We start from the raw sequence: 27,651 nt of genomic DNA on the forward strand, positions 1-27,651 counted from the left end.
TTTGTCTTATCTGCCATTAAAATACACTTTACTAAATTACATTATTTTCATATCAGTAGTACATTTATTCGGTATATACAAGCACACACCTTCCTCATCTCTATTAGACTGGGATTTTCCTGTCCCCCAATTATCAAACAGATCAATTTATATAAATTATGTTTTTTTTCTTTTATTACGAAATTCTGTGCTTATAGAATCCTTAATATTTTATTATAGACGTTGACTATTAGGATTTCTGATACACAGTTCCAAATCTCCTGCCTAGACAGAGACTTCAAAAAAAAAAAAAAAAAGAGGACATGTTAATTCCGCACAGCCACCACCAGAGGGCAGAAAGGAGATCAATGTATAAACAATGTGCAGTGTGCTCCCTCTAGTGGCCACTGTAATGAAACTATATGATAAATATATATAAAGGATTTTGGAGCATTCCATTATAGGAATGCAATGGACAGTGACAAACCGTACCCGAATGTGCTCTGTTATTGTACCGGTTACAGATTGCAATGAAGAAAGTCATCTTGTAAAGTCCGCACATATGTATGTATACACATTTATCATCTATACATTAGTGTATAGTCGCTGGGGTCCGGCCATTGGGATCGCCTGTGCTCTGAGGTCCTCAGTGAATCTACCACCACCACTACATTCACTGTCTATGGGACTGATGGAGATCGCTGAGCGGTTCACGGACATCCCAGTCCTATGGACAGTGAATGATCTGTGGTCACACATGCGCACTACCAATACATACAGGAGACCCCATACTCATGATCAATGGGGGTCTCAGTGGTCACCCCCTCACAACCCAGAGATCATATATTAGTCACTTTGGTGATAAAGATTATGGGCACAACCGCTAATATACGTATATTATATATTTTATTTGTTCCCTCCTAAATTCCTACTTCTCTGGAGTCCCGTTATCCTGGACGCCATCTTGGCGTGTTTGGGGCTCCATAACGACTTGCCCCATACCCTGCATATAGAAATACTAGGAAAAGATGAACTATCATCAGCTCATCGGTGTGGAAAATGCCTGAGATTCAGGTGCAGTGCTCCAGAGCAATGGAGACCATAGAAGAAGAGGGAGTTATCCAGCAACCGAAAAAAAATATGCTTAAAAAATAGGGAAGGTGGCTTAAAAAGTCATAGTGACGCCGAGTCTGATGATGCGTTTTGAGATGCCTTAGCTCTTAGTCCTGACTTTTCATCCAGGACAACTTGAAATGTGTAGACTCGGTGTCACTATGACTTTTTAAGCAAATATTTTTGCGGCTGCTGGACAATTCCCTCTTCATAAATAAATATTCCCTCTATTGGACGAGATCCTGCAGGATACAGGCGCGACGAAACCCAGGCGCGACATCACACGCCTCTAGTGCTTCACTTTATGGCCCAAAAAAAGAATACCCTCATTGTAAAGGGGCCCCGAACACAATAGATAGTTGGAGGATGAACCATTGTTAGGCTGATCCTTCGTCAGACAGCTAGCTCTTATGGCGCCATCTGAGCGAGCGCTCCTGTGTTCTCTACGAGAGCACCACCTGCCAGATTTCTGTGGCAGCGGCTTATCTCGTCTCGAAAAAAAAGAAAAGGATCAGCGATCTGAAGACTGACATGCAGGATCTATCTCCCCCAACATCATCTGTCGGGGGGGAGAGTTTTGAGGCCCTCATACACACTTTTGACCAAGCCTGGTGATATCGGAGGGCTCGGCTAACACTAGGGGGCTTTCAGTAGGTCCAGGCCGCACCAACATGGAACATTATAAGAACACAGAAGTATATGATGAGGTTATCTAATCACTCTAAGCTCAGAACATGGAGACCGATGCACGTACATTCGGCCATACAAGAATAGAGCTCAGATCCCAAGTACACATATATGGAAATCGCTAAACATGGGGGATATCAAATACAGCATCCATTCATACAGGCATGTCATCTTCCCTCAGATATTGGGGGGCTGAAATCATCACAGTCACATGATCGGTTTTCTGCATCAGGCATTGGGGTTCATTCAGGATCAGCGCACGAGATGAAGAAGAGCGTGTGGTAATAGGAGGCGTCTATGTGGGGATGACGCCGGTGGCCAGGAGGATGATGAGCAGGAGGATGATTCCAACGATCACGCAGATTATAGCGATCATCTTTGCATTTTTCCACCAGTATTTCCTGGCGACTTTCTGCGATGTGGTCTTGAAGTGTTCAGACTGGGGGAAGACAATGATGGGGTTAATGGACGATGAAGTAGATCATCAGAAAGTTCTCAAGAGGAGAAAAAAAAAAAAAAAAGTTATACATCTGCACATAATGGTCCATGATATATAGTATACACACAGATCAAAAGGTATAAGCCCACTTGGCCCTTCATAGTAATGTGATGGTGCTGCAACCACCAGCGGTCACAGACCTGTGCACCCGTTACAGGGGGGTATGTACCCTATAAAGGTAGGCAATCACGGTGTGATCAGGAGGAGGACCAACCTCTGGGACCCCTGCCCATCCGAACAATGTAGGGGCCAGCGCAGCAGATTACAGCAAACAGGATGCAGGAAGACCACTTATTGTTTGCAGGGGTCAGACCCCCACTAATCAGAAAGTATCCTGGCGATGTACCAGCTTATAAGATAGGAATAACCCTTAAAAATGTTGTCCCTCAAAAATGGACAATTCAAAATATATATTAATTTCTACTTACATTCATGTATTTAGGGCTAAAAAATTTTTTTCTTCAATTAGGTTCAATTAACCCTATTTTCCCCCCACTTCTTCCCAGAGCCATAACTTTTTTTTTTTTTTACGCATTTTTTCATCCCCTTAGCCATATGAGGGCTTGTTTTATGCGGGATGAGTTGTACTTTTGAATGACACCATCCATTTTTTATCACGTGATGCACTAGAAAGCGGGAAAAAGGGGGATAAAAAAAAATTCCAAGTGCGTTTAGATTGCAAAAAAAAAAAAAAAAAGCCAATTCCTCAACTGTTTTTTTTTTTTTTTTTTTTAGATTTACCAGGTTCACTATATAGTAAAACTGACTGGCCAATATGATTCTCCAGGTCAGTATGGTTATTCAGATACCAAACATGTACAGTTTTTTTCTTTTTTAAGTTGTGAAAAAAAAATTAAATTAGAAAAAAAACAAAAAAAAAAAAAAAAACCTTTAGTTTTGTCACCATTTTCCAGGACTCGTAATATTTTCATTTTTCGGATCTGGGGCTATGTGAGGGTTTATTTTTTGTGCTCGGCGGTGATGTTTTTAGTGACACCATTTTGGGGTAGATACAATGTATTGATCGCCTCTTATTGAGTTTTATTGCAATGTTGCAGAAGACGAAAAAAAAAAAAAAAAACTAATTCAGGGGGTTTGATTTTTTTTTTTTTTACCAACCAGATTATTTTATATACATTTAGATCGGACTTTCATGAATGCAGCAATACCAGATGTGTATTTATTTTTTTGTTTTATTTTTAATGGGGCAAAAGGGGGGGGGGATGATTTAAGCTTGTGTTTATTTGCTTATTTTTTAACTTTTTTTTTTTTTTAAATTTTCATTGTATTTAATTTCATTGAAGCTGCGATTCCGATCGTTTGTGCTTGACATAGAGAAGAATCACGATCTCTTCTGAAAGCCATCGTTCAGCTGGCATTCATAGGAGTATCTCAATGACAGGCATACAGGTCATCAGCAGGCCCCTGGCTGTCATGGCAGCTTATTGGCGTAGTCTGTGGTCATAAATCAGCTTAGAGGAGATCAGTAAAGAAAAGGATAAAAAAACAAAACAAATACAAACTCACTGATTGATTCCCAGTGAACTCATTCTGCAGCCAGCAATAGACAATGCAACACAGACTATAAAAGGCAAATGGTGCATCATTTGGGAAGTTTTCCAATTGCAAAAATGATCTTTATCCCCAAAATACACTTCAGCCACCAACAGAAATCTGAAGTATACTACATAAAAAGCCCACCTGTTTTACTAAATCTGCAAAAATGGCAAAATTTAGAATGGGGTGGATTTGTTTTTGGCATAAGGAGGACAAGACTACTGGTGAATTTTCCAGTACTGAACTGATGTGTAGGCCATAAAGCTTGTCGAACACAGCTTGTCTTCTGGGTTTCAGCCAGAGGCTGCCAACGTCATACAGAGTTATTACATCTGCGCTGATGACTTGCTGATCGGACATCGGTCCAGTATGAAGAAAATCCATAAAGACCCCCAACAGTTATGAGCCTCCTGCAGGTAAATCCGTGGTGCATAATGTCCAGGTGACACTTACAGATTAGGAGAAACATACTCACACTGGCCTCCAGGTCCTCCGTCTTGTTCCTCAAGTGGTCCAGGTTCTCTCCTCGAGCTAGGATTCTCTCTACATTTTGGGACATGATATTCTTCACTCCCTCCACCTCACTCTGCAGGTCCCGCACACGATCTGGGCCCCCTTGGGCCGAAGGCCCTGCTGTCTCCTGATAATACAAAAAAAATGTTATCATGAAAACGAAGAGTCAACCCTTTATATCTACTGGTGTAACTGGAAACTCTTGGGTCCCAATGGAAAAATCTATACCATACCACCTATCATTTGTAACACTAAGGTCCTATCCATGAAGCAGAATGACTTTTGGCTTCCCATTTTTACATCTTCGTCCCGCATAGCTACACTCTTGGTCATGTTTCTGAGAAAACTATGACAAGTCTTGAAGTTACCATTACATATCACTCACAGACCAATAACCAGCTTTTCTAGACAATTTATAGGCAAATCTGCTTTATTATGCAATAATGAAGACCCCCAAGAAATAAATAGACATGAACTTCCTGCAAACAACTATAACAATAATGCATCACGTTAATAAAATGCATTTGAAGAGAATTTATCACCTGCATTTTTCAATGCAGACCCTACATTTAGGGGTTGTCCAGGCTTATGATACTGATAACTTAAGATAGGTCATGAATATCAGATGGGTCGGGTCCGACCTTAGGACAAGTCATCAATATAAGATGGGTGAGGTCCAACCTTAGGATAGGTTAATATCAGATGGGTCAGGTCCAACCTTCGGCTAGGTCATCAATATCAGATGTCTTATCAGATGGGTCAGGTCCAACCTTCGGCTAGGTCATCAATATCAGATGTCTTATCAGATGGCTCGGGTCTGCCCTTAGGATAGGTCATCAATGTCAGATGGGTGAGGGCTGACCTTAGCATAGGTCATCAATATCAGATGGCTCGGGTCTGACCTTAGGATAGGTCATCAATATCAGATGGCTCGGGTCTGACCTTAGGATAGGTCATCAATATCAGATGGGTCGGGTCTGACCTTAGGATAGGTCATCAATATCAGATGGGTCGGGTCTGACCTTAGGATAGGTCACCAATATCAGATGGGTCGGGTCTGACCTTAGGATAGGTCATCAATATCAGATGTGTGAGGTCCAACCTTAGGATAGGTTAATATCAGATGGGTCGGGTATGACCTTAGGATAGGTCATAAATATAAGATCGGGGAGGTCTAACCTTGGAATAGGTTACCAACATAAGAACGGTGGGGGTCTGAACCTTTGGATGGAACACCCTGGCAATCAATTATCAACTTTGTATTCTGGTGCCATCTAGATGTAAACCATGAACGGAGCCATAATACTACAGCTCTGTACACTGTAGCAGCCATTTTGGGTCACCTAAGCTCAGATCCTATTCTTTTCAATAGATTCTGAGTTGCAGTTGTCAGCAATGGCCACTACAAAGGGCACAGAGCCCTGCTGTTCCTGCTCCATTCGCTGTTTACATCTGTCCACTGACGGAGCCGAAATCAGCTTTACAGTGAGGATGCCATGCGCTGGACAACGAGCAATCTAATATTGATGACCTACCCAAAGATTCAGACCTCAACCGATTGGATGCTGATGACGTATCCAAAGATTCAGGGACCCAACAATCTGTTATTAAATGACCTACCAAACATTCAGACCTCCACCAGTCTGATAGTAATGGCCTATGGAATGGTCATCAGTATCATATTCTTGGATGACCCTTTAAAAGTAACTCTGGACAAAAGACTGAAAATACAGCTCTATGCAATACCAAGGCACCACAACAGATCCCAAAACATTTTGCTTGCCCTAGTGCAGTCACTGTGGAGATCCCATACCATCCTCTACTAGACCCCAGCAGATAGACTCTGAAATGGTGGAATTCAGGAACATTTCCAACTTTCTCTAAATAAGTTTCAATTTATTGCTGTGCCATCATCAGATTTAGTTATAGACCTTTAAATTGTGCACTTATGGTCAGTCCTACCTGGGGAAGTAGGCCACGGCATAAACGAAAAGCTTTGCTACTTGACAGCCACTGTGAGTGCCGCAATGCCGGCCATATTAGCATGTGAATTCATGGGTTGGCACATCGGTACTATCTTGTCTCCAAAACAGGCAAGATGAGGGCATGCTGTGATTCACCCTTGTACACTCTCAGTCAGTGTGCCGGCTATGTGCGGACCGTGGTGCACACGGACAGCAAAGTCACCGAATATAGATTTGTTGTATTCCCCCTAATCCCCGCCTCTGAGGAGCACACACTCTGAAGAGAGAGAAGAGTAAATGCCCACCTCTGGCAAATACCCTGCTCCCATAAAGGGTTCATATCGGCACGTCTCACATCCACATCGGGAGATAAGTGGAGCCAAATAAGTCACTCGATAGTGATCGATACCCGACAAGGACGTACGTTTCCTTGCAGGCATTGGTAAATGTGGCGCCATCAACCCCTTTCACCTCCCAGCGCAGAAGTGAGCGCTGCCAATAATAACCCTTTAAGGATCTGGACTGTTTTTCCATCTCAACATTGATCGAGTGATCCTACCTACAACAGAGACGTAAATAAATCTGGCATTACGTTCACCGCCCCTTTAACAGTATGGCTGTGGGAATCCAGCATTCGCTTTGATAAGCCAATATACATAAAATGAATTCCACGAACGCAGCAACGAATGGGACGTTAGAGATCACAGAATACATGTGAGGCTGAGGTCGGACAGAAAAATGAGGAAGGAGAAAAAAAAACTGGAAATGGTCGTTAAGAGTGTGGAAACTGAGGGGACAAATGGCGTAACGTCATTATCGGCAGGATGTTAATTGTGGTAATGCAGAAAGCAGGCGGCAGATACACACAAGGTCATCGCAGGGAGCGGGGGAAAGTGAAAAAAAAAAATAAAAAATATGGGTTGCACCACTGGTGCTTGTGAAAAAGAAAGATGGCTTCATCAGTTTGTGTGTGGATTACCTCAAACTGAACAACATCACACAGAAGCTGCACTTAACAGAGGTCCACAAATTGGGTCTGTGTGCGGACACACGCAAAATACAATCTTCTGAAGGAGTCCTAAGGGTGCGCCTCTTAGCCGTACCCTTAGTAGTGTCCGCTATATCGATTTATGCTTTGGCGGCGTTTTAATGTCATATATTAAATAATGGCGCATACCAAGTGGAAGCCGCCTGAAGAATAACCAGACACTTCACAGTTCTCTGAGCCCGAAGCCATTAAAAGACGTTAAACAGCGAACATGTGAAGAGCATGTGGTTTTCACATTGTTGTGCAGATGCTCATTATACTAAGTGCCACAGAGAAAACATGGACTCCGTACCCACCACCGCCAGAGTTTAGGAATGCAAACATCTGAGGTAACAGATGCAGACAATGACATCTCAGGTTTGGGGTTTTTAACCTTGAATAAGAGAGATCCATTACCTTCAATGAGGTTCGGGTTCCAGTGGAAGTTCGGGTACCGGAAACAAACTTTCTAAAAATTTGGGGTCATGTACCAGAATCCGAACTCCCAACGGTCCGCCCATGGGCACGATCACTAGTAAACGTGCCTCCAGGTAGTTCTACATAATCGCAAGCTCTGTAAAACGCTGTCTCTACCACAGATTGGCAGCTTTCTGCCTATGCACAGTGGCACACACCACCCCGAGCCTTTACATATGGCTACAATTAGTATAGGGGCTTCTGTATAAGGAGGAACGCGTTTAGGGACAGGGGGCGACACGGATGTCGTATAGCGGCACTTCTGATCACAAGAAGGGGAGGGCAGGAGACCGAGCTTGGAAGCCCAACAGCAATATAGAGAAGTCTTTCTTTAGTTTCCAAGTAATTACACAGAAGAATCTCCATTCTTCCAGAGATTTTCTGCCCTTTACACAGAGTTCTTTATACCACACAGAAGTTTTTCATTTACCGGCCAAGATCTGGTGTCCCAGGCATGCCAGCAATGAAGCGAACACGACCCCAGACTGATCGGTTCTGTAAATCCGAATGTTTGGAATTTTGTGTCATTTCATGAAAAAAAAAAAGTGGCTCCCAAACAGAACATTACAGGATGTGGACGACACTTCTCACTGGGCGCATTAAAGACAACCAGGACTTTCTGGCAGTCTGATGGACTCCAATGTGACCCACCACTGTGATCAAAAAAAGTTTAGCGGCTTTGTCCGAATTCGGCCTCAAAGTGGAGTAAAGTCGATAGTCGTAGCTGAATGGTCGCAACAGTTTAGGAAGCTGTATTACCTCCCCCTAGATTCTCTCCCATCTCATTAAATTTGATGGACTTGTGTCTTTTTTCAACTGTACTATGGAGAAATAAAAATGGCGCCCCCTATGCTCAAAACAAAGAGATACTACTTGTCGAGGTTAGTTGACCAACAGTTTCAAAATTGCCAGGACTTTTTTTGTTGTTGTTGAAAAAAAAAATGTGGTTATGTCCTAGGCCGAAAGATACGAGGTTTATACCCATCACTAAAAGTGGGTGGTCTCTACCTAGTTTGAGTCATTACCAGGACAAAACCTAAGAAGTCCCTACTTTACCAACAGAGATGCTTATATAAATGGAGGAGCTTGGCGTTTAGGAACCCAACTGTTGGCACCAAGACCTGGCCTCAACTCCATTTAATCTCCTTTGGAATAAATTGGAATTTAGATTGCAAGCAGAAAACCTTCCCAGAAGCACAGAGGCTGTTGTAGCCCCACAATATTTCACAAATCCGTATTACTAGACATGCTTTTTAAACATGATGTTCCGGTGCCTGCATACATTTGGCCACAACTGGTGTTCTGAGTGTTCTCGCATCTCCATTACTAAACAGAAAACGTCCCCAACACTAAGAAGACACCAAAATGCTACAATCACCATTACACCACCCTGTAGGGATTAAGGGTAATCTGTCAGTAGGATCAACCCTCCTAAACCATCTATATGGCCTTGCATTTCATAGAAAGTTGAGTAAAATTATACTTTCATATCTACGATCCAATGCTTGTTCCAGAGAAATCAGTGTTGTTCTTAATATGTAAATGAGCTGTAAAGATCTGTGGGCCGGACATAGATCTCCATAAGAATCTGTTTCCGGAGCTTATTATAAAGGAAGCGGGAGTTCTCAATTATTTAGTGACTAAGTTTGCTCTCCTGATCTACAATACAGGTCTCACCATTTCATTTAAAATCTCTGGAGGCAGATTCTAAGGGAGATCTATGTCCGGCCCATAGATCTTAACAGCTCATTTACATATTAAAAAAGTGGAATTGTAGGGAATATAATAATGGATTGCAAAGATCACAGTATAATTTTTTTCAGCTTCCCATGACCTGCGTGTCCATATAGACTGCGTAGGAGGGTTCATCCTACTGACAGATTCCCTTTAATTCATTAATGTCTAGTAACAAGAATATCAGCCGTCATAACACTGCCATTACCCTGCTAGTTTCTACTCAAGACTAGGTCTGAGGGGGTCTATAAATAAAATAAGTGGTCCTTGTAATGCTGTGGGAATTAGTAATGCAGCAGGTAGCCTCGGTGTTAAGCCCACACTGCCTATAGATATGTATAGTTGACTAGTAGGACTCTGACTACAAAGACAGTCTGTAGTCAGTGTGGGCTGGGCAGTTACACTCTATTGTATATGAACTTGTATCCTAGAAAGCACTAGCGAAGGTTATAAGCATGGCATGCTGAAGCTTGTAGTTCCAGAATGTCTGAAGATTCAGGTTCTTATCCCATTACCAGAGATGTAGTATGAAGCTCCTGGACCTCGGTGTAAAATACACCAAGACTAACCTGCCCTCGACATCTGTAAGTGCCTTTCGTGTGAATTTCTAACTACTGCCCTGCCTCACTGTAGCTTCCTTACGGTTTTTCACAATAGAAATATATAAAGCTGGCAGTGTCATCGGCTACCTGTGCACAGACACTGCCAGTATCGGTTATGCAGGCAGAACTAGTTTTATGACTTGTTGTGTCATCCAGTGTTGCAAAGTCATGGAAGCAGTACAGTGGCCACCGGAAATGCTGAACCCGTCTTCATATCAGTACGCAGAGCAGCTGTCGTCTGTGGGGCTACTAGAGGCGGCCTAGTCGCTCCTTACTGTGCGTGGACCATGGGAAGTTTAGGATCTAGTTCCCCAAGGGGCTTTCTTCAGAAGTTTTTGGAGCAGCAACAATCTCTACTTCAAAATCTTCAGAAAAGAAAAAAAGTGCCCATTCAGCCAAAGCTCAGAAGGTTTTTCACTGCATATATGTTTGCAGAAAAACCATGGCGTAGTATTTCTGCGCAGTATTACTGTTGGATCTGCTCTGCAATAAATACATTCTGTGGGAACATTGCTTTAACCCATTTAGCATCCATATTATAGACGTAAATCATTTGCGACCATGAACCAGAGCAACCAGCTTCCTAGATCCATGTGATTCTGTTGGTTCAGGTCACAATATCCACATTCGGGAGGGACTCATGACTCTGGTATGGATGTCTGGGCCCGTCATAGATAGCGAGCTGTTCAGAGAACTTTCCATACACAGAGTCAGCTATAAAGAGGACATCAGTGCTCTGAATTACTGGAGGGCCGTGGTTATCTATACACCACGTGAGAAGCAATGACATGACGGCACATGCCACACCGAGCCTCACCAGATTTGGATGTGGCAACATACTGTATGCAGGGGGGGACTTAAGGGCAAGATACTTTCTGGGGGGGGTGAAGGGCACCATGGTGGCCTCGCATTAGGGGTTCCCAGGATATTATACTGCATGAAAGAGCATTGGGTGGATGTTTTAAATGCATGGAGGGAAATCTTACTGTATGGGCACCATCAGTGGCGCGACTACAGTCTCATGGATCTGGTGCAAGATTTGGACCAGGCCCCCACTCTATGCTGAATAAAAAAAAATTCATACAGTACATATTATAACTAGTGATGAGCGAATATACTCGTTAATCGAGATTTCTCGAGCACGCTCGGGGGTCCTCCGAGTATTTTTTAGTGCTCGGAGATTTAGTTTTCTTGCCGCAGCTGAATGATTTACATCTGATAGCCAGCATAAGTACATGTGGGGGTTCCCTAGCAACCAGGCAACCCCCACATGTACTTATGCTGGCTATCAGATGTATAGTATGTATGTTGTCCATCCTGGTATATATGTCACCCATTCTGCTATATGTCCCTTATCCTGGTATATATCCCCCATTCTGCTGCTGCTCTTTAATGTATGGAAGAAAATAAACCATTGCACTCACCAGAGGCGTACAGAGAAAACATGGGGCTTCATAGAAGCGGTATAATGCACTCCCATAGTCCTCCATATAGTATAATGCATCCCATAGGCCTCCATACAGTATAATGCATCCCATAGGCCTCCATATAATGTACTACACAGCCCATAGTCATCCATGTGGTATAATGCACCCCATAGTCATTCATAAAGTATAATGTGCCCCATAGTCATCCATGTACTAGTATGACCACTGATTTGAAAAAAAAATTAAAAAAAAATAATACTATTTCTTCGCTCCAGCGAGTGTCCTCTTCTGAAGCTGGCAGCTGACTTCGGCGTGCGACAGGTGCGTGTGACGTCACTACCATTCGCCCCGTCACATGCACGCCGAGGTTAGCTGCTGGCTTCTGATTGGCCGGTAGCACGTTTTGTGGCACACAGACCCGTAATACACTTTAACTGGATGTGTGCCCGTTGAAAACCCGGGAAAACCCGGGAAAACCCTGTGCAGACATGACTGGAAAGGGGCCAGTGTCGGGGTTGGAGAGGGGGGAAATTATATATATTTTAAATATGGGAAATACAATAATCTCAATTAGTAGTATATAGTACCAGTGGCACTGGATTTTTTTCCCCAAAAACTACAGTAAATATGAATCTGCTGAACTCCTCCTGCCCTATAAAGATGGTGGCAGATCAGAAACCATCTTCAATGAGTCAAGTTCCCCTTAATTCCTTAGATCATCTATAATCAGTGTGGCCAGCGTAGGAGAAGAGCTGTCAGACTTGTCTTTAGTCTACTCAGAGCAGAGCCACCATCTCAGCATGGTAATTACTACAAGACAGCAGTAGAACTTGTTCTGCCCCATAAATGATACCAGCAAACTCCAGAGAACATTTCGGGGGTTTTCAGCAAGAGTCACCGCCAACACCGACATCATTAAACATTATGACACTCTTCAATCTATGATCAGATCAACCAATCATCATTCCAGACCGGATGACCGTACAAAACCAGCACACGAGCAGGAATGTGATGGTAAGGAATGCAAGGGTTGTACAGGAAATTAAAATTATGATTTCTTCCCGAGGACAGTGCCCCTCCTGTTCACAGGTCGTGGCTTGTATTGCAGGTCAGCCCTATTCAATTCAATGGAGCTGAAGTGTAATACCGGACAGATCCTGTCGACAGGTATGGCGCTATTTCATGAAGGAAGTGGTCATGTTTTTCTAATCCTCTAGCAATAAATCAGGATCAAACAATCCTATAAACCCCGATGTGTAAAGCCGGCCGTGCACTTTAGACATCAGTCCTGCCAATGCTTACTTGCCCAGAAGATGTTCATCCTTTCATCCCGACTCCCTAATATTTGGGCTTCGTGACTTCTCAATGTAGAGAGGAGTCAGCAATTTCCAGTCACCTCTGTTGTCAGCTTATCCCTTGGGAGATCAAAGGACAGGGCACGGTGCAATCCAGCAACTGGATCCTTCTTTCCCCAAATATCTGACATGTGGGGTTTAGTAGGAGGTGATGGGGAGCGCGTCAGGACACCAGTATACTCCTTAAATGGTCGACCAGTCCTGTTGAATTTCGACAGGTTTGTCCAACATTCTTCTTCTATACACAGGCACTCTATGCGCTGGTGACTTTAGGCTCCTGATTTATATTTCGGAGTCATTTTTTTAGATTGCAAAATTATTATTTTTTTCTAATAGGGTAAGTTCCCGCTAAGGTCATATTTGCACAAGCTAAGATAAATTTAGTTTTTTTAATACATTTTTAGAAAAAGCTGTGAAGTAAAAATGAAGTGCCGTGCCTCTTTGGGTTTCGGATCAGAATTTTCCACGTCTAAGAGAACTGGATTCTGAACATCTATGGTGTCCAAACACCATCCACACCAAGCAACAGTATGGAGGCGCCCATAGAAATGCATTACCCCAATACACGGGATCCACATCACATAAACCCTTCTGGCAATTGTGCTCGTGAAATCAGGGGCACAGCCTTTGTAGAATTACTGTTTATTCGGGGGGGTCCCAGCTCATTGCTCCCACAAATGCCATCTTCTAAAATAAGTGTCTTAAAGGGAATCTATCAACAGATTTTTGCTATGTAATCGGAGGACAGCATGAGGTAGGTGCTGAGACACTGATTTCAGCGATGTCTCATTTATTAGGCTGTGTGCTGCTGTTTCAATGCAATGAGTGATTTACAAGCAGATTATCACTGCCGGGACCAGGGCTCAGGTGAGCCCTGGTCCAACCACGCCCCAACACTGATAAGCAGCTTACTGTGGATAACAAATGTACATAGAAAGCTGTGGTGTGGGCGGGGGCAGCTTTCTGAGCTCTGCTACACGTTATATATGAAAACTCTGATTGTATCACAACTGTTGCACCCAGTAAACTGAGTGATACATCGCTGGAATCAGGGTCTCTTCCTACGTTATGCTGCTCTCAGATGAGGCAGCAAAAACCTGGTGACAGATTCCCTTTAAAAGTGCACATACCACTGATACAAAGCCGTCATTGTGACCGAGCAGAGGGTTCTACATCTGCTAAATCCTTCTTTTGTATAGACCTCAAGGAGGAATATTCAGTTGCAGTAAAATAATCTCATCCTGGAGGCGTAATTACATCCGGGCCAAGGAAAGTTAGACAAAAAAACAAAAAACAAAACAAAACTGCGCAACAAAAGATGGAGGAAACTTTTGATTACGTACAAATAACGCACAAAAGGCCTTGATTCATTTAAAAAGGCAGATAAAACTATGAATTCAGCACTTTTGACGTTGTGTGTGCCTCGCCAGAAATGGTTACTCCAGTCAAGAACTGGAATTACATTTTTTCTGCCACTTTTGAAGAATTTGATGGGTAGGTGTAACTACGCCCCATGCCGGCTCCTCCCCTCGTGTACCCATTTTGGGGGAGGAGGCTGAAAGCTGGAAAAAGCCAAAAGTCACTACATTTTTCGCAACTTTGTGTGGTACACTTTGCCTTGTTTCAAAACATTTTCTGGTGTAAACGCCTAAATGAATCGGGCCCTAAATGCTTGTATCTCCCACACAGGGTGCCCCACGCAAAATGTTCACATTACTCTATTTTGGGGCGAACGGCACATAACTGTGCGTATCAGCCACAAGTGCTCTCTTGGTGCCCATGGCTCCATCATGCCAGGCACAGACCTACCAAGATGGCAGGGTAGAGCACCACATGCTGTAGATTAAGCCTTTAATCGAATATATAACCATAAGGTGATCTAGCAACGTGTTCAGGTACGTCATTAGTACCCAATCCCGTGTTTTTACATAGTTATGTAATTAGTGCATGTAGCTGAGCTGTAAATGTCGGAGTATGAGTGTGCCGAGATGATGACACGTTGGTCACGATGCCGTCTGTGTCGGGTGACTGTGCCGTGAATATTCATGTCTGCAGACACCGCACTCCTCCTGCACATGGCCGTATTATGGCTCCAGGTTCCTCCCGAAGAAGTGCTGTATATAGGGTCTCACTACCTCCATATACAGTATAAGCCTTCCGTCATACATGGGTGCACTGCATATTATGTGGGTATGGTAGCATTGCATTTGTAGGAGCAGATCTGCGAAATAAGTCATTCATGGAGCACCAGATAGCGACCAACAGCTCCACTGTGGAAGCAGCTCAATAGTGGAGCCATGACTGCGGAAGCGGCTCAATAGTGGAGCCATGACTGCGGAAGCGGCTCAATAGTGGAGCCAGGACTGCGGAAGCGGCTCAATAGTGGAGCCAGGACTGCGGAAGCGGCTCAATAGTGGAGCCAGGACTGCGGAAGCGGCTCAATAGTGGAGCCAGGACTGCGGAAGCGGCTCAATAGTGGAGCCAGGACTGCGGAAGCGGCTCAATAGTGGAGCCAGGACTGCGGAAGCGGCTCAATAGTGGAGCCAGGACTGCGGAAGCGGCTCAATAGTGGAGCCAGGACTGCGGAAGCGGCTCAATAGTGGAGCCAGGACTGCGGAAGCGGCTCAATAGTGGAGCCAGGACTGCGGAAGCGGCTCAATAGTGGAGCCATGACTGCGGAAGCGGCTCAACAGTGGAGCCATTACAATTGACTACATGGGTTTTGTTGGTAAAACGGTTGTTTTTAGGGACAGTAATGTGTCCTTTTAACAATCAATGTAGGGAACATTTACAGTTTCGGACACCCCGCGGCCCCGTCTGGCCTAACCAGGACATTTGGATGCGGCACTGTCCCACTTCTGTGTTGGTGAGCGGACATGTTTACATGTCTCCTTCTTCCTACTACAATGTCTGCCGGTAGATCCTGCTCTACTAGTCGGCCACCGCTGATGTAATTGCTCCGCATGTCTGAACACATTTTTTGCATTCAGATAATAACAACGTGGTCATATTTCCTGGAAAAAAAATTGCAGAATTAAATATTATTTTATGACCATTTCACAACGATCCGGAACACGGTGGTTACAGTAAATTTGCCGAAATCGCAAACAATCAAGACACCAATGGGCATTTACCGATGTGTAATAACTGTATGGCTCAGATCACGGCTGCACAAACCATAAAGGCCAGTTCTGGTTGGTCCCAAACCCCCTTTGTTATTGGGTGGCAAGAACATATGCAGGACTTTTACTAATGTATGGATTAAAGAAAAAAAAAAAACAGTTGACCTTTTTCACATAAATAGCGCCACTCTTATTTTCTGGCCGTGTCGGGTATTGCAGCTCATCCTCATCCCAGCGGCAACAGCAGACAATACAAACACATTAGACTCATTTTTCATCTCCAGCCAAGATTTGTTTTGTTATTGGATTATTGTATCAGCGTTAGGTCAATCAGCCAAAACGTCTGTGTACTCAGAAAATGATCCCGGTGTTATTCGCACCATGCTGGAATTTGCACTGAAACCTTACCCCACATTTCACGTCACTGCGATGGAGGCAAGTACTGTATACCTGCCGGCCCATCGGCAATAACTGCAAGTAACTTGTACTTACAGGGTCTAAAACCACTACAAAAAGAAAAATTGGTCATGGGTAAAATGGGTCCATGTGCTCTCCGTGGTACATATGGAGAGCACACAGACCTATTGCACACTGGCCCTTATATGCAAAAGGACGTTAATAACCCCCACACTGTCAGGCTGGGGTCACTCGTGTGTATATTCTGGGGCGCGATCACATTTTCTCAGTGAGAAGATGGACAAAAAAAAAAAAAAGTCTCCATCTTCTCCATTCTGTCAGTCCATGAAAATCAGACTGCACTCAGATGTCATTCGAGTGCAGTCCGCTTTTTTTTCCCCAAACTCAATGACTTGCATGGCCGGGTGCGATCCAATAATCAGATCCAACTTGGGCAAGCTGCGATATTTTCCTAAAACCATCTTGGTCCAAGGAAAAAAGAAAAAAAAGAAAAAATTAACAGACGTGCACGGCCCCATAGAATAGCATTGGTCGGAGTGCGATACAATGTTCTGTCGGATCACACTCGGCCATGTGTACGAGCTATTAAAACTATATATTAAAGTAGGGGGTAATGTGCCTTACATAGGATATATATGGCTGGATCACATTTTCAACTTTGGAGTGGGAAGTGGCAGGAAAACTATATACAGTTCTGACACCAGTGGTCTTTATAGAAAAGTATTTTTTTTTTTAACAACAAGCTCTTGATTTCTTGCTTTTATTGGCTCCAATGTTGACAAAAATGGAACAAAAACTGAAACCAGTATATAAAAGAGGCGTAAAGCAGGGACGGCCTTCGCCTCTAGCAACCAATTTATTTTATTTTTTTTCCTCAGGGCAATTTAAAAAATGAAATAAAATGCAGAATCCGCCAAGGGCAACGGCTCCACCCTTTGTCTGCACTAGCCCTCATATACGTAGGCAGTGGTGTGTCACTGGTACAAATATAGCATGTAAATGTTTGGGGGTTTTTTGCACATTTTGTCTACACCCAACTTTGCAATTTACCTCCCATTAAAAATACTCTATGTTCTCAAGAACAGAGAGATGTCATCTTATTGTTTATTGCTGGTAACTTAAGGTACCGGCCACCCTGCAGCCTCAGAGCGGCCACTTACGTGGGCATGGAGCACGTGCCTCTTGCAGGCTCTATGCTTCAAAGCCTGCTTGTTGTGCTCTAGTTCTGTGCAATACATTTATACATGAGGAATAACATTATTTCCACCCAATATACGACAAGTATTCTGCATTTTACACCTCCTTTGCAGTTTTCTCACTTTTTTCAGTTATCTGAAATAGCTGATAGCGACTAGCATCTATGATGACTCCTATACACAGAGACATGAGGAATTCCTTCTCGACTGTGTCTACATAGCACACACAGTCTACATAGCACAGCAGCAGTGTGGAGGACATTACTGAGCAGTGTGGCTGTGAGTCCAGCACCCAGGTATGATAAAACACTTACCAGACAGCAGCAGCCCCGACTGTGTCACCAACTCCCTCCCAGTCACTTTTCTACCTCCTCACCCTTCAAGAGAGATACATAAGAGCTGTAATCTGATTCCTTAGTGAGCTAGCTATTCTTCAGATGGAATGGAGAGTTCAGGAAGCAGAAGGGAGGAAATAAAGAAGCATAAACCTCAGATACATGCAAATTTTATCGAGAATGTTTAAAAGGTAAATTTGACACTCGTCTAGGGGCAACTATCGCACCAACATGTGGGTTATAGCTTTAAAACCATGCCCGTGTCAAAGCAGTCTGCTGGAGGAAGTAAAAGAAGTTAGAAATTACCAGACATTAGTTCTGGACTCCAAACCTGCCGCATCAGGCGCATGGCATTGCACAATAAAACAAAGGGTACTGTCCTCGGCTCTACCTGCATCTATGCAGAAACAAAGACTGCAGTGTTGAAACTCTCCTAAAACGGGTTCTCAGGCGAAACCTCTAGTCACAGGTAGGCGATAGCTTGTTGATCTGTGAGGGTCCAACTGCTGGAACCTGCACCGATCGGCAAAGCGGGAAACTTTAATCCCTGTTAGAATGGAGCGGCAGTGCGCATGCTCAACCCCCCACTCCATTCATTGTCTATGGGAGGTTGGTCGGACAGGCGGGCCCTCGACGGCTTCTCCCCGCCCGCTGTCAGAGACTGACAGGTCTCCTCCTGCGTGTGCCATAGGAGGAGGCTTGTCACTCCATAAGAGGAGGCTTGTCAGTCATGGGAGAAGCTGCCAGGGACCTGCCTGTTGGACTATTATTGTAGGCTGTCAACGGCAACTTAGGCATAGGCCCACGCCTGCATCACGGTAATTTACAGACCGCGGCGGCACAATATCTGCCATCACGCCCATGACGGGTATGCAGCATTCCTACACAACAAAAAACATCACCCGGCTTCCCTGAGAACTGAGTCATCAATACTCTCTACAGACTCCTCGCCATCGAGATAACGCCCAGCTCTCAGTCTTAAGACGGTTAAACATTTATCTGTTTTATCAGAGCGTCTCCCTCCAGAGGAGACATGACAGGGCAAGGGTTGGCAGGACGGAAGTGTACATGGGTGGTAAATGTGTATGTTCTCCCAGCCACTTATTGTATATCTGGAACATTTTATGGCTGAGGACTACGCACTTGCGTGCATTGCAAAAGGTGAATCCGCAGCAGGAATCAACATATTGAAAATGTTCTCACCAGCAGGGCATTTACACTGGCCAGTAATGGATCCTATAGACTATATTCACGGTGTCTGGCTCCCGTTTTCAGTCCGTTTTCAAGCCCGTTTCGGTCGATCCCCGACTTTGCGCGATAATCGGACGATTTGAGTCAACTCGTCTTTTGACAAAGTCGGGTTTCGCAAAACCCGACTCGATCCTAAAAAAGTTAAAGCCGCTCAACCCTACCTGCAACTACTTAGAGAGAGGAAAGGCTCGTTGTTGGGTATCGGTTTAGGTCATCTCTAGTGAGCAGAACCGCATCGGATCCCTCTCGTCCTGGACTACATGCTAATAGCACTTATGGTAAACTGACACCAGGTTTGACGTGTACTGCCAGCTTTTAGAAAGAAAATCTCTAGATCCATGTGCCAAAGGCTTTAAGGGAAAGAAATGTCAAAGCCCCAATAATACGCAAAATGTTGTCCTATAAGGGAGTCTATGGCAGATGGATGAAACCGTAAAAGCATACAGTGGCGTACTCCTATCCAAATGTCACGCTTTTGCCTCCATTCATTGACAGCAAGAAGAGATTTTAACAATGGATAGAACGTTGAAGCACAAAGATTAGAAAAGTACAGAACTTCTCAATATGCTGTGGTTGGGCGGTCTCATATCAGATGGGTGCAACTTCCTGCAAACGCTGAGATTAGAAAACAACGGGTGCCACCTCGTGGGGGCAAATGAAGGACATCTGTTTCCCCTAATACTGCCCTATAATATAAATACAATGCTGCCGAGACGTCCTTGGACATAAGGGCATGTGTGCATACTTTACATACACACGCACATAACCTTATGTCCAAGGATGTCTCGGCGGCATTTTCTGCTACAGTACACAACATACTGTATATCATGCCATACATCGAGGCTGTGCATTCTCCAAATAGTACATCCTCCCATAGTTATAGGATAGGGGATTGCTTACTGATCGCTGGTGGTCCCACCTGTCCTAATAACAGAGCTCCGGATCCCAGGAACCAGGCGCCATTTTGAATAGGACAGAGGTGAGTATGCTTCACCTCAGCTTTCACCGGCAATCCCATATATAACAAATGAAGCTGAGAACAGCGCTCCGCTAATTCCTGAAATCCCATACACAAAGAATGGATAGCAGGTGGAGAATGCACTCTGCCGCTCGATTCAAGATGGGTCTCCTCAGCGCCTACTTCCTGGAATCCAGAGACCCCATCTTGGGATCACCGGTGTCTTTGTGGTCAGGATATAGGAGATTATTCCTAAAATGGTAAATTATCTGCATGGCTCCTGTGCTAGTGTACTGTAGAAGACGTCCACAGAGACGTCCCTGGGCCTGAGGCCTCGTACACATTCATGCTTCTGCCATGTCCTCCTGAACAGGCATGACACAAAGGAATGATCGGACAAAACCATCACACACACCGGACGTGATGAGGAGTCCTAGGAATGACGACTACTTTATGGACTTGGCACATATTTTGCATCCTAGTGAAGCGCATACACAGCAATGCTGGATATAAAGTCACTTTATAATGAGCAGCAATTATATTTTCAAGATGGGATTCTGCAGAACCCTGTCCTCGGGATACAGAGCCCTAGAGATCAGCGACTTACAACTTACTATCATGAAAATAACTATTAATGGTGTCTGAGGTATTTTTTTCTACTCAGTAATACGAAAGACAAAAAAATAAATAAAAGTATTGTATGTAATATATGTTCGGTTTTACAATAGGAAACTTCCGGAAGATTTTGTTATTTTTTGTTTTTAACACACGCACGCACGCCTGTTGGGTTTTTATATATACACTATAATATTCCTATAGGTGTGTATAGGACGAGGGCGCCCGATTTATGTGCTATGTGACGTAGACATCTTGGCCACACCATTCAGCAAACAGGTTCTTCAGTAATAATTACTTTACTTACAGGAGAACACAAAGAACATAAGCCAGAAGCAGATAAGGGGATGACGCTCTGCAAACACACGGAGATTTCTGTTATACAAGACTTAAATAGGGATTTTTTTTTCTATTATTCACACATCACGGGATAATCATTGCCATTGCTTATTTTTCAAAAGGAAAAATGTAAGATCTATCCCTTATAAAGCGGGCTGATGGATTTTTAAGTCTCCTCTGATCAGGCCATGTATAGAAATTTCATAACCAAATTTTCCCTGTAGCCTAAAAATACAAAGCTCTTAGGCCAGCTGCACGTGACTATGTTATAGGCGCAGATTTGTGACCATCAGCCTAATAACCCGAACTAACAGTATTAAAGGTCCCTAATTAGATCAGGTCATGGTTGGGGCAGAGATTTTCACCCATATTATGAGGACAAAAAAAGAACCTGTATTTATGTTATTCAATGGGTCTGTTCAGTTGACTTTATAAAAAAAAAAAAAAAAAAAAAAAAGGCACAGTATGAACTAGTCTTTTATAGATTTTGGAAGAAAGTTATCTATCAAAGTCTATGAGTGCACACAAAATATAAAAAAATAGAAAGGAAACGGATCAATCATATAACACTAGATTTTGTACGGATACACTGCCATTAGTAAAGGAGTTGTCCAGAACTTTTTATCCATAGCTTATCTTTAAAATAGGTCCTCAATGTCAGATTAATGGGAATACGACACCCAGTATCCCTACCGGTCAGGTGCTCTCGGTGACGGTAGTTGGAAATAATCATTTGTGAAGTGTAACTATACAGCTCCATCAACTGTGTAGCAGTCGCAGCGGGGTACTGCAGATCTACTCCGATTCGTTCGAATATGGACAGATGTGTAGTACATGGCCCCAGTGCCTGGCAGAAGAACATTGGGCCCCCCCAGAGGACTCGATTCTGAGGGCCCACCTTTCATCTATACATAACCAATGCAATACAATTAAAGTGTTTTTTGGGACCTAGACTCATGTTTATCAGGCACTGTATCAAGAGCCATAAGATACACAATGTTAGGATTTGGCTCTTATTGCTGATTCGATCGGTTATCACATGATTTTTCAGATACTGTTGACATCCAGATTATGGTGCCAGGTTCTCCCTTACTTAGGAGCCCCAAAACAGCTGAAAGGTTTGCACTAGAAAACCCTCCTGAAGGAGAAGTTAAGGCCCGCCGGAGGATCCTCCAGCTCTCTGGTGGGCCAGTCCACTACGAAGTTGACGAAGCTGTGTAGGTCTATTCCGGAACTGATCACTTCCAGACACCTCCACCACCAAGAGCAGCTGATCGGTAGCAGTGCTAGGTGTCGTACTCCAACTACTCTGATATTGATGACCTATCCTAGGTACAGGATATGAGTAAAAAGTCCTATACAACAATAAATGGAATATCATCCCTTTATTCTGGATGAAAATTGGATTATTTTTTTTATTTGCTTAGGCAAGGATCCAACATTGCGTGTTTGTCATAGATTATACAGTACCAGCAAAGTGAAGGAGTTTGGGTGCTAACCGAGTGTTTTCCACGTGCTCGAAAAATATGTTCAAGTCCCCGCGGCTGCATGTTTCAGGGCTGTTCAACAGGAACTTAAACATATTTTTCGAGCACGCGGAAGACACTCGGTCAGCACAGATAACGCATAATAAGAAATTAAAACTTGCGTGGATTGGTTGCTACCGGCAAAGCCAGTTTCATAAATCTCACCCTATGATATCGTACATCGGTGTAGCTTAGGATAATCACCCAGTGGGGTCAATGCCGGGCCACGTGGCAACATCTCATGGTAGCAATGATGCTGTTGTGGCAACTTGTAGGTCACATTGACCTATACTGGTCCCTGCTCTGGAGATAAATGTGGGCCCTAAACCTATCTCGAGACATGTCTCACACCACAGTCAGTGGACTGATCCCCGTGCTTGCATGGCTCTCCATTGACGTCTATAGCAAGTTTGTTTGGCCATTTTTTTTTTTAATCCCATAGAAGTGGATGAAGATAGCCCTATATGGACAGCCAACCTCACCATTCCTGGTGGTGGGAATAGGTGCAGGACCCACGACTATCACTTCAGGGGATAATGTTAAGACCATAAATAGTTTAAACCTCATGTTGAGAAACAAATTTCTTAGACAGAAAAATCCATTGTCAACCATATAGTAAATCTGGGCAGGCATGTGTAAGAGGAAGGACCTGGTAGGTGATAGTCTACTGGGGAACAAAAGACAGATTGCCAGCTCCCACCAGTGCCATCACCCTGCTGTCCTAGCCTCCTGAATGCCAAATCTACCCATCTATGCAGAGATATATGAACGCCCATCTAACACTGCATACTTTCTGTTCTGGAATCTGGGAAAGCTGGGTGTTAGCAGTGATGTAGGCCTTATAACTTGTCGACCAACATTTGTTGAAAAATATCCAAGAGCGGCGTAAAAAAAAATATATTGTGCCACATAATTAGTGTTGTATATACAGATGGTTGTTTTTTAATGTTTTAATGATTTTTTAAATGAAAAATAGTCAAAAAATTTTTTTCTTCAGTGTGTTAAACCCACTTTTGGGCTGTTTTTACAATCCTTGTGGCATCTACTTTTCTCATGTGAAAAAAAACAAAACAAAAAACTCTGCTTCTCCTATCCAAGCTCCTGTCGGTCTCCAGCAAAAATTGACCTGCCGGCATGCTCCAGTGTTTCATGAAGCATGGTGGAGGTCACTTTTCGATGCATCACTATGGGAGCCTTAATCTGGCTCTCATAGACTTGCATTGAGCTCTTGTGACATAAGTTCTGACTTCCGGCCAGTCAGAAGTTACGGGAACAAGATAGGTGCCGCGGGACTGAAGCGGCGTCTTTAAAAATGTGAAACCACCGGAAGAGGAGTATAAGAACGGGGGCCGGGGGCTTAAATTTAATAGCGCCACTCCAGCACTGAAAAAAGAAATGCTGAAGTGGTGCCTTAAGTAAAATGGGCACATCCATTTTTTTTAAAATACACAGCATAAAAAAAATTCACAAAAACTCATCGTGGAAACGTAGCCTTAATGACATTCATGTGCTATTTGTTTTTTTCCAAAGGGCCACAACGCTTTACTGACATTATCATCGCTGTCCCCGATGGGGCTCACAAGCTAAATTCCCTAGCAGTATGTCTTTGGAGTGTGGGAGGAAACCCGAGAACCCAGAGGAAACCCACACAAACACAGGGAGAACAAACAAACTCCTTGCAAATGTTGTCCTTGGTGGGATTTGAACCCAGGACCCCAGCACTGCAAGCCAACAGTGCTAACCACTGAGCCACCGTGCCGCCCAAAAAAGTAGCATATATATCTTTTCGCAAGAAAAAAAAAAAGAGGGACATTAATTGTTATGGGTTCATGATCTATCAGTAAAAATAACAGATAACACATGTACCCAAAAACGGATGTGTCACAGAGCCCTAATGTGTAAACCAGCTGTGGATGACAACCTTTAGGGTATGTGCACACCATGTCTTTTTTTAGGCAGTTTCCGCCTGGAACCCAGAATCACTAACAAAAATGAACACAATACACAGCGATGTCAGAACAAATTGCTGTGCACATGTTTTGCCGTTTGTAATTTCTTTTAACAGCTTCAGGCTTCAAAAGCCGTGAAGAAGAAGCGACTGATCGATTCTTTCACTTGGATGCCGTTACTATGTTATATATGGAACTCGGTAGAAAGACGCTAACGGCGGAGCTGCCGTAGAAGACGTCACAAAAGGGTTCAGGGAAAACGTCATCGGCATTTTTCTGCTTCAAAAAGGGTGTGGGTATGCCATCGTCTAAGGCTATGTTCACACGCTGCGGTTTTTGCTGCGGATCCGCAGCGGATTTGGCACTGCGGATCCGCAGCTTTTTTCCATGTAGGTTACAGTACAATGTAACCCAATGGAAAACAAAACCTGCTGTGCCGACGATCCTTTTTTCCCCAGGCAAATCCGCAGCGGTTTTGCCTGCAGAAAAAAGAAGTACCTGTCAATTCTTTCTGCGGATTCTGCTGCGGGTTTCCAGCAGCCCCAATAGGAAACTGCAGTTGGAAACCCGCAGTGGAATCCGCAGAAGAAAAAGGATCAAAAACCGCAGCGAAAAATCAGTGCGGATTTGAGCTGCGGTTTTTCAAAACAGGACCTGAAAAAAAAAGGACGGAAAAAAGGATCGTGTGAACGTAGCCTGAAGGACGGTGTGCACATACTCTTAAGGAGGATTTACGATAATTCACTCAGAGGGGTCATTTGAGATATATGTGCATATGGAGTTTTTTTTTTTTTTCTTTTCTGCTAAAAAATTATCCTTAAAAAAAAAAAATTGCTTCAAATACCTTGCCATTCTTTTATATTGAAAATCCACTTTGACCATCATGGACGCCAGAGTATATAGAACCTTTGAACTAACTTTTCCCATCTAGATGTATAACTGGGCAGATCATCTTTACGGACTATAGGAAAGATTGGTATCACCCCCGTGGGAGGCAAAAACCCAACTTTCCCAGGAATACCTACAATAGCATGCTTAAAGGGAACCTGTCACCTGAATTTGGCGGGCCCTTTTTTCGGTCCGATGGGAGGCGTTTTCGGCTCTTTTATTCACCCCTTCCTTTCCCGCTGGCCGCAATATTGTCTTGAAGTTGATTCGCTTTCCTCTGTAGAACACTAGTGCGCATTGCCTTGCGCATGCGCAGTATGCTTTGCCCAACTGCGGGCAAAGCCGAAAAGCATTACTGCGCATGTGCCAGCGCACTATGTCCCGGAACACAGCGAAATACTTCCGGGACATAGTGCACCAGCGCATGCGCACTAATGCTTTTCGGCTTTGCCCGCAGTTGGGCAAAGCATACTGCGCGTGCGCAAGGCAAGATTGCCTTGTGCACGCGTGTTCTACGGAGGAAACCGAATCAACTTCAAGAAAATATTGCGGCCAGCGGGAAAGGAAGGGGTGAATAAAAGACCCAAAAACACAGCCAATCGGACAGAAAAAAGGGCCCGCCAAATTCAGGTGACAAGTTCCCTTTAATAACCAGGCACAAGGGCGAGGAAGTTCTATGAAAACAAAGTAGAAGGTCCAATGTCTCATTTCTGGCCATGAAGGGGTGGCGGGACACTGCTTGCCTGGTGTGTCACCATCAAATAACCTGACGTCATTGCACGCACGCACCTAATCTGTGTCCTGGAAAGTCTACTGTGTTTTAGCTGCTGCAGAATGGCGAGTTAACTCCATCACTACCAGACATTTAAAGGCCTTTTATATAGAGAGACAAAGACGAGACATAATGGCGGTGACATAAGACTCTCTATAGAGCGGTCTTCTGTGGAGGAATCTGGACTCTCAATGACATATGATGGGCCGAGCAGGAAGTCATCCCATATACAGGAGCAGGTGCACAGCAGCTGTGCGCCTAACGACAGCCTGCTCCTAGCAATATACACAATGCCCGGAGTAAACAGGCAAAGTCCAAAAGTTCCTGCTGTCAAATATCCTCCATTACAGATCCCGATCTGCTACATGAGCAAGCACCATGACCAAACAACGATACGTCTCAGATCTCAAGCTCCGTCCTTGTGTAGAAGGGTGTCAGCATACCAAGGCTTGCAATAAGATGGCTTGTCGACTTGGCTTTCAATCTTCAGTGGAACTAAGTGTCTCAGCATTTTGGATCACAATAACTGCGCAGTTCCACTAACCTATCCTTCTTGGTTTTTCGCATATTAAGGTATGTTCACATTAAGTTTTTTTTTTTAAGTGGATCCGCTTCAAAATCCACAAAAAAAAAACCCAAATGTAAACATCCCCTTGAGTAGGACCCTAGACCTGGTGCTTCAATTGTCTTCCTAACCTCAATGTTCTGAAATCCGTAATCCTAATAGTAGGTTATCCGAACTTGTGTCATCAGTTTTTCGCAGTTCTATCTGTAGACCACCTGTCCCACCATGGTAGACCCTACATTCCAGCACCCACCATCTCAATCCTTCCAAGGGTCTACCTCCCCAGTAGTTTGTGTCCAGCACTCACCGGCCTCCTGTCCATGTCTGTTCTTCTGTCCTCTCGTTCCCCCGAGTGTCTCAGTGACTTAGCACCAGCAGTCTCTTCCTGTTGTGTGTGACTTATGAAACTAGACCTTCCTGTTCTGCACTTGTCTTCTCTCCACCCTTCTTCATGGGAGGGAGTGGTGTGAGGAGTTCCCTTTCCTTCAGGTAGATCTCCTAGCCCATCTCACCTGGTGTCCATGTTATTACAGGAATGTAGTCAGGCAATGTTAGACATCTCAGCACCAAAGAGAAAATCCCCAAACTCATCGGTTCATATTAGTCCTTCCATGCTGCGTGCAGAGAAAACATCTGCGTTTATAAAGGTTATTTCACGGTTGTTGTTTTTTGTTTGTTTTTTTGCTGTTTGCTACATACAATACTCTTTCTGTTTAGGCATTTTCTGGCCTTTTGTGCATTTTTTGGGTCTTTAAGCATATTTTCCAAAATACAGCATGCTCTA

At 43.9% G+C, this 27,651-nt stretch overlaps 1 protein-coding gene across 1 annotated transcript; it reads right to left on the reverse strand.

Moving 5' to 3' along the window:
* VAMP8 (vesicle associated membrane protein 8) lies at positions 1–27,330 on the reverse strand. Its single transcript, XM_077262855.1, has 3 exons — positions 27,175–27,330; positions 4,311–4,475; positions 1–2,218 (listed from the first exon to the last, which is right to left on the reverse strand). Exons 1-3 carry the CDS (start codon positions 27,187–27,189, stop codon positions 2,075–2,077), a joined length of 324 nt encoding a protein of 107 aa, XP_077118970.1. The 5' UTR covers positions 27,190–27,330; the 3' UTR covers positions 1–2,074.
* Positions 27,331–27,651: the final 321 nt, after the last annotated feature.

The sequence above is a fragment of the Ranitomeya variabilis genome, chromosome 5 (genome assembly GCF_051348905.1).
Source record: "Ranitomeya variabilis isolate aRanVar5 chromosome 5, aRanVar5.hap1, whole genome shotgun sequence".
Lineage (NCBI taxonomy): Eukaryota > Metazoa > Chordata > Amphibia > Anura > Dendrobatidae > Ranitomeya > Ranitomeya variabilis.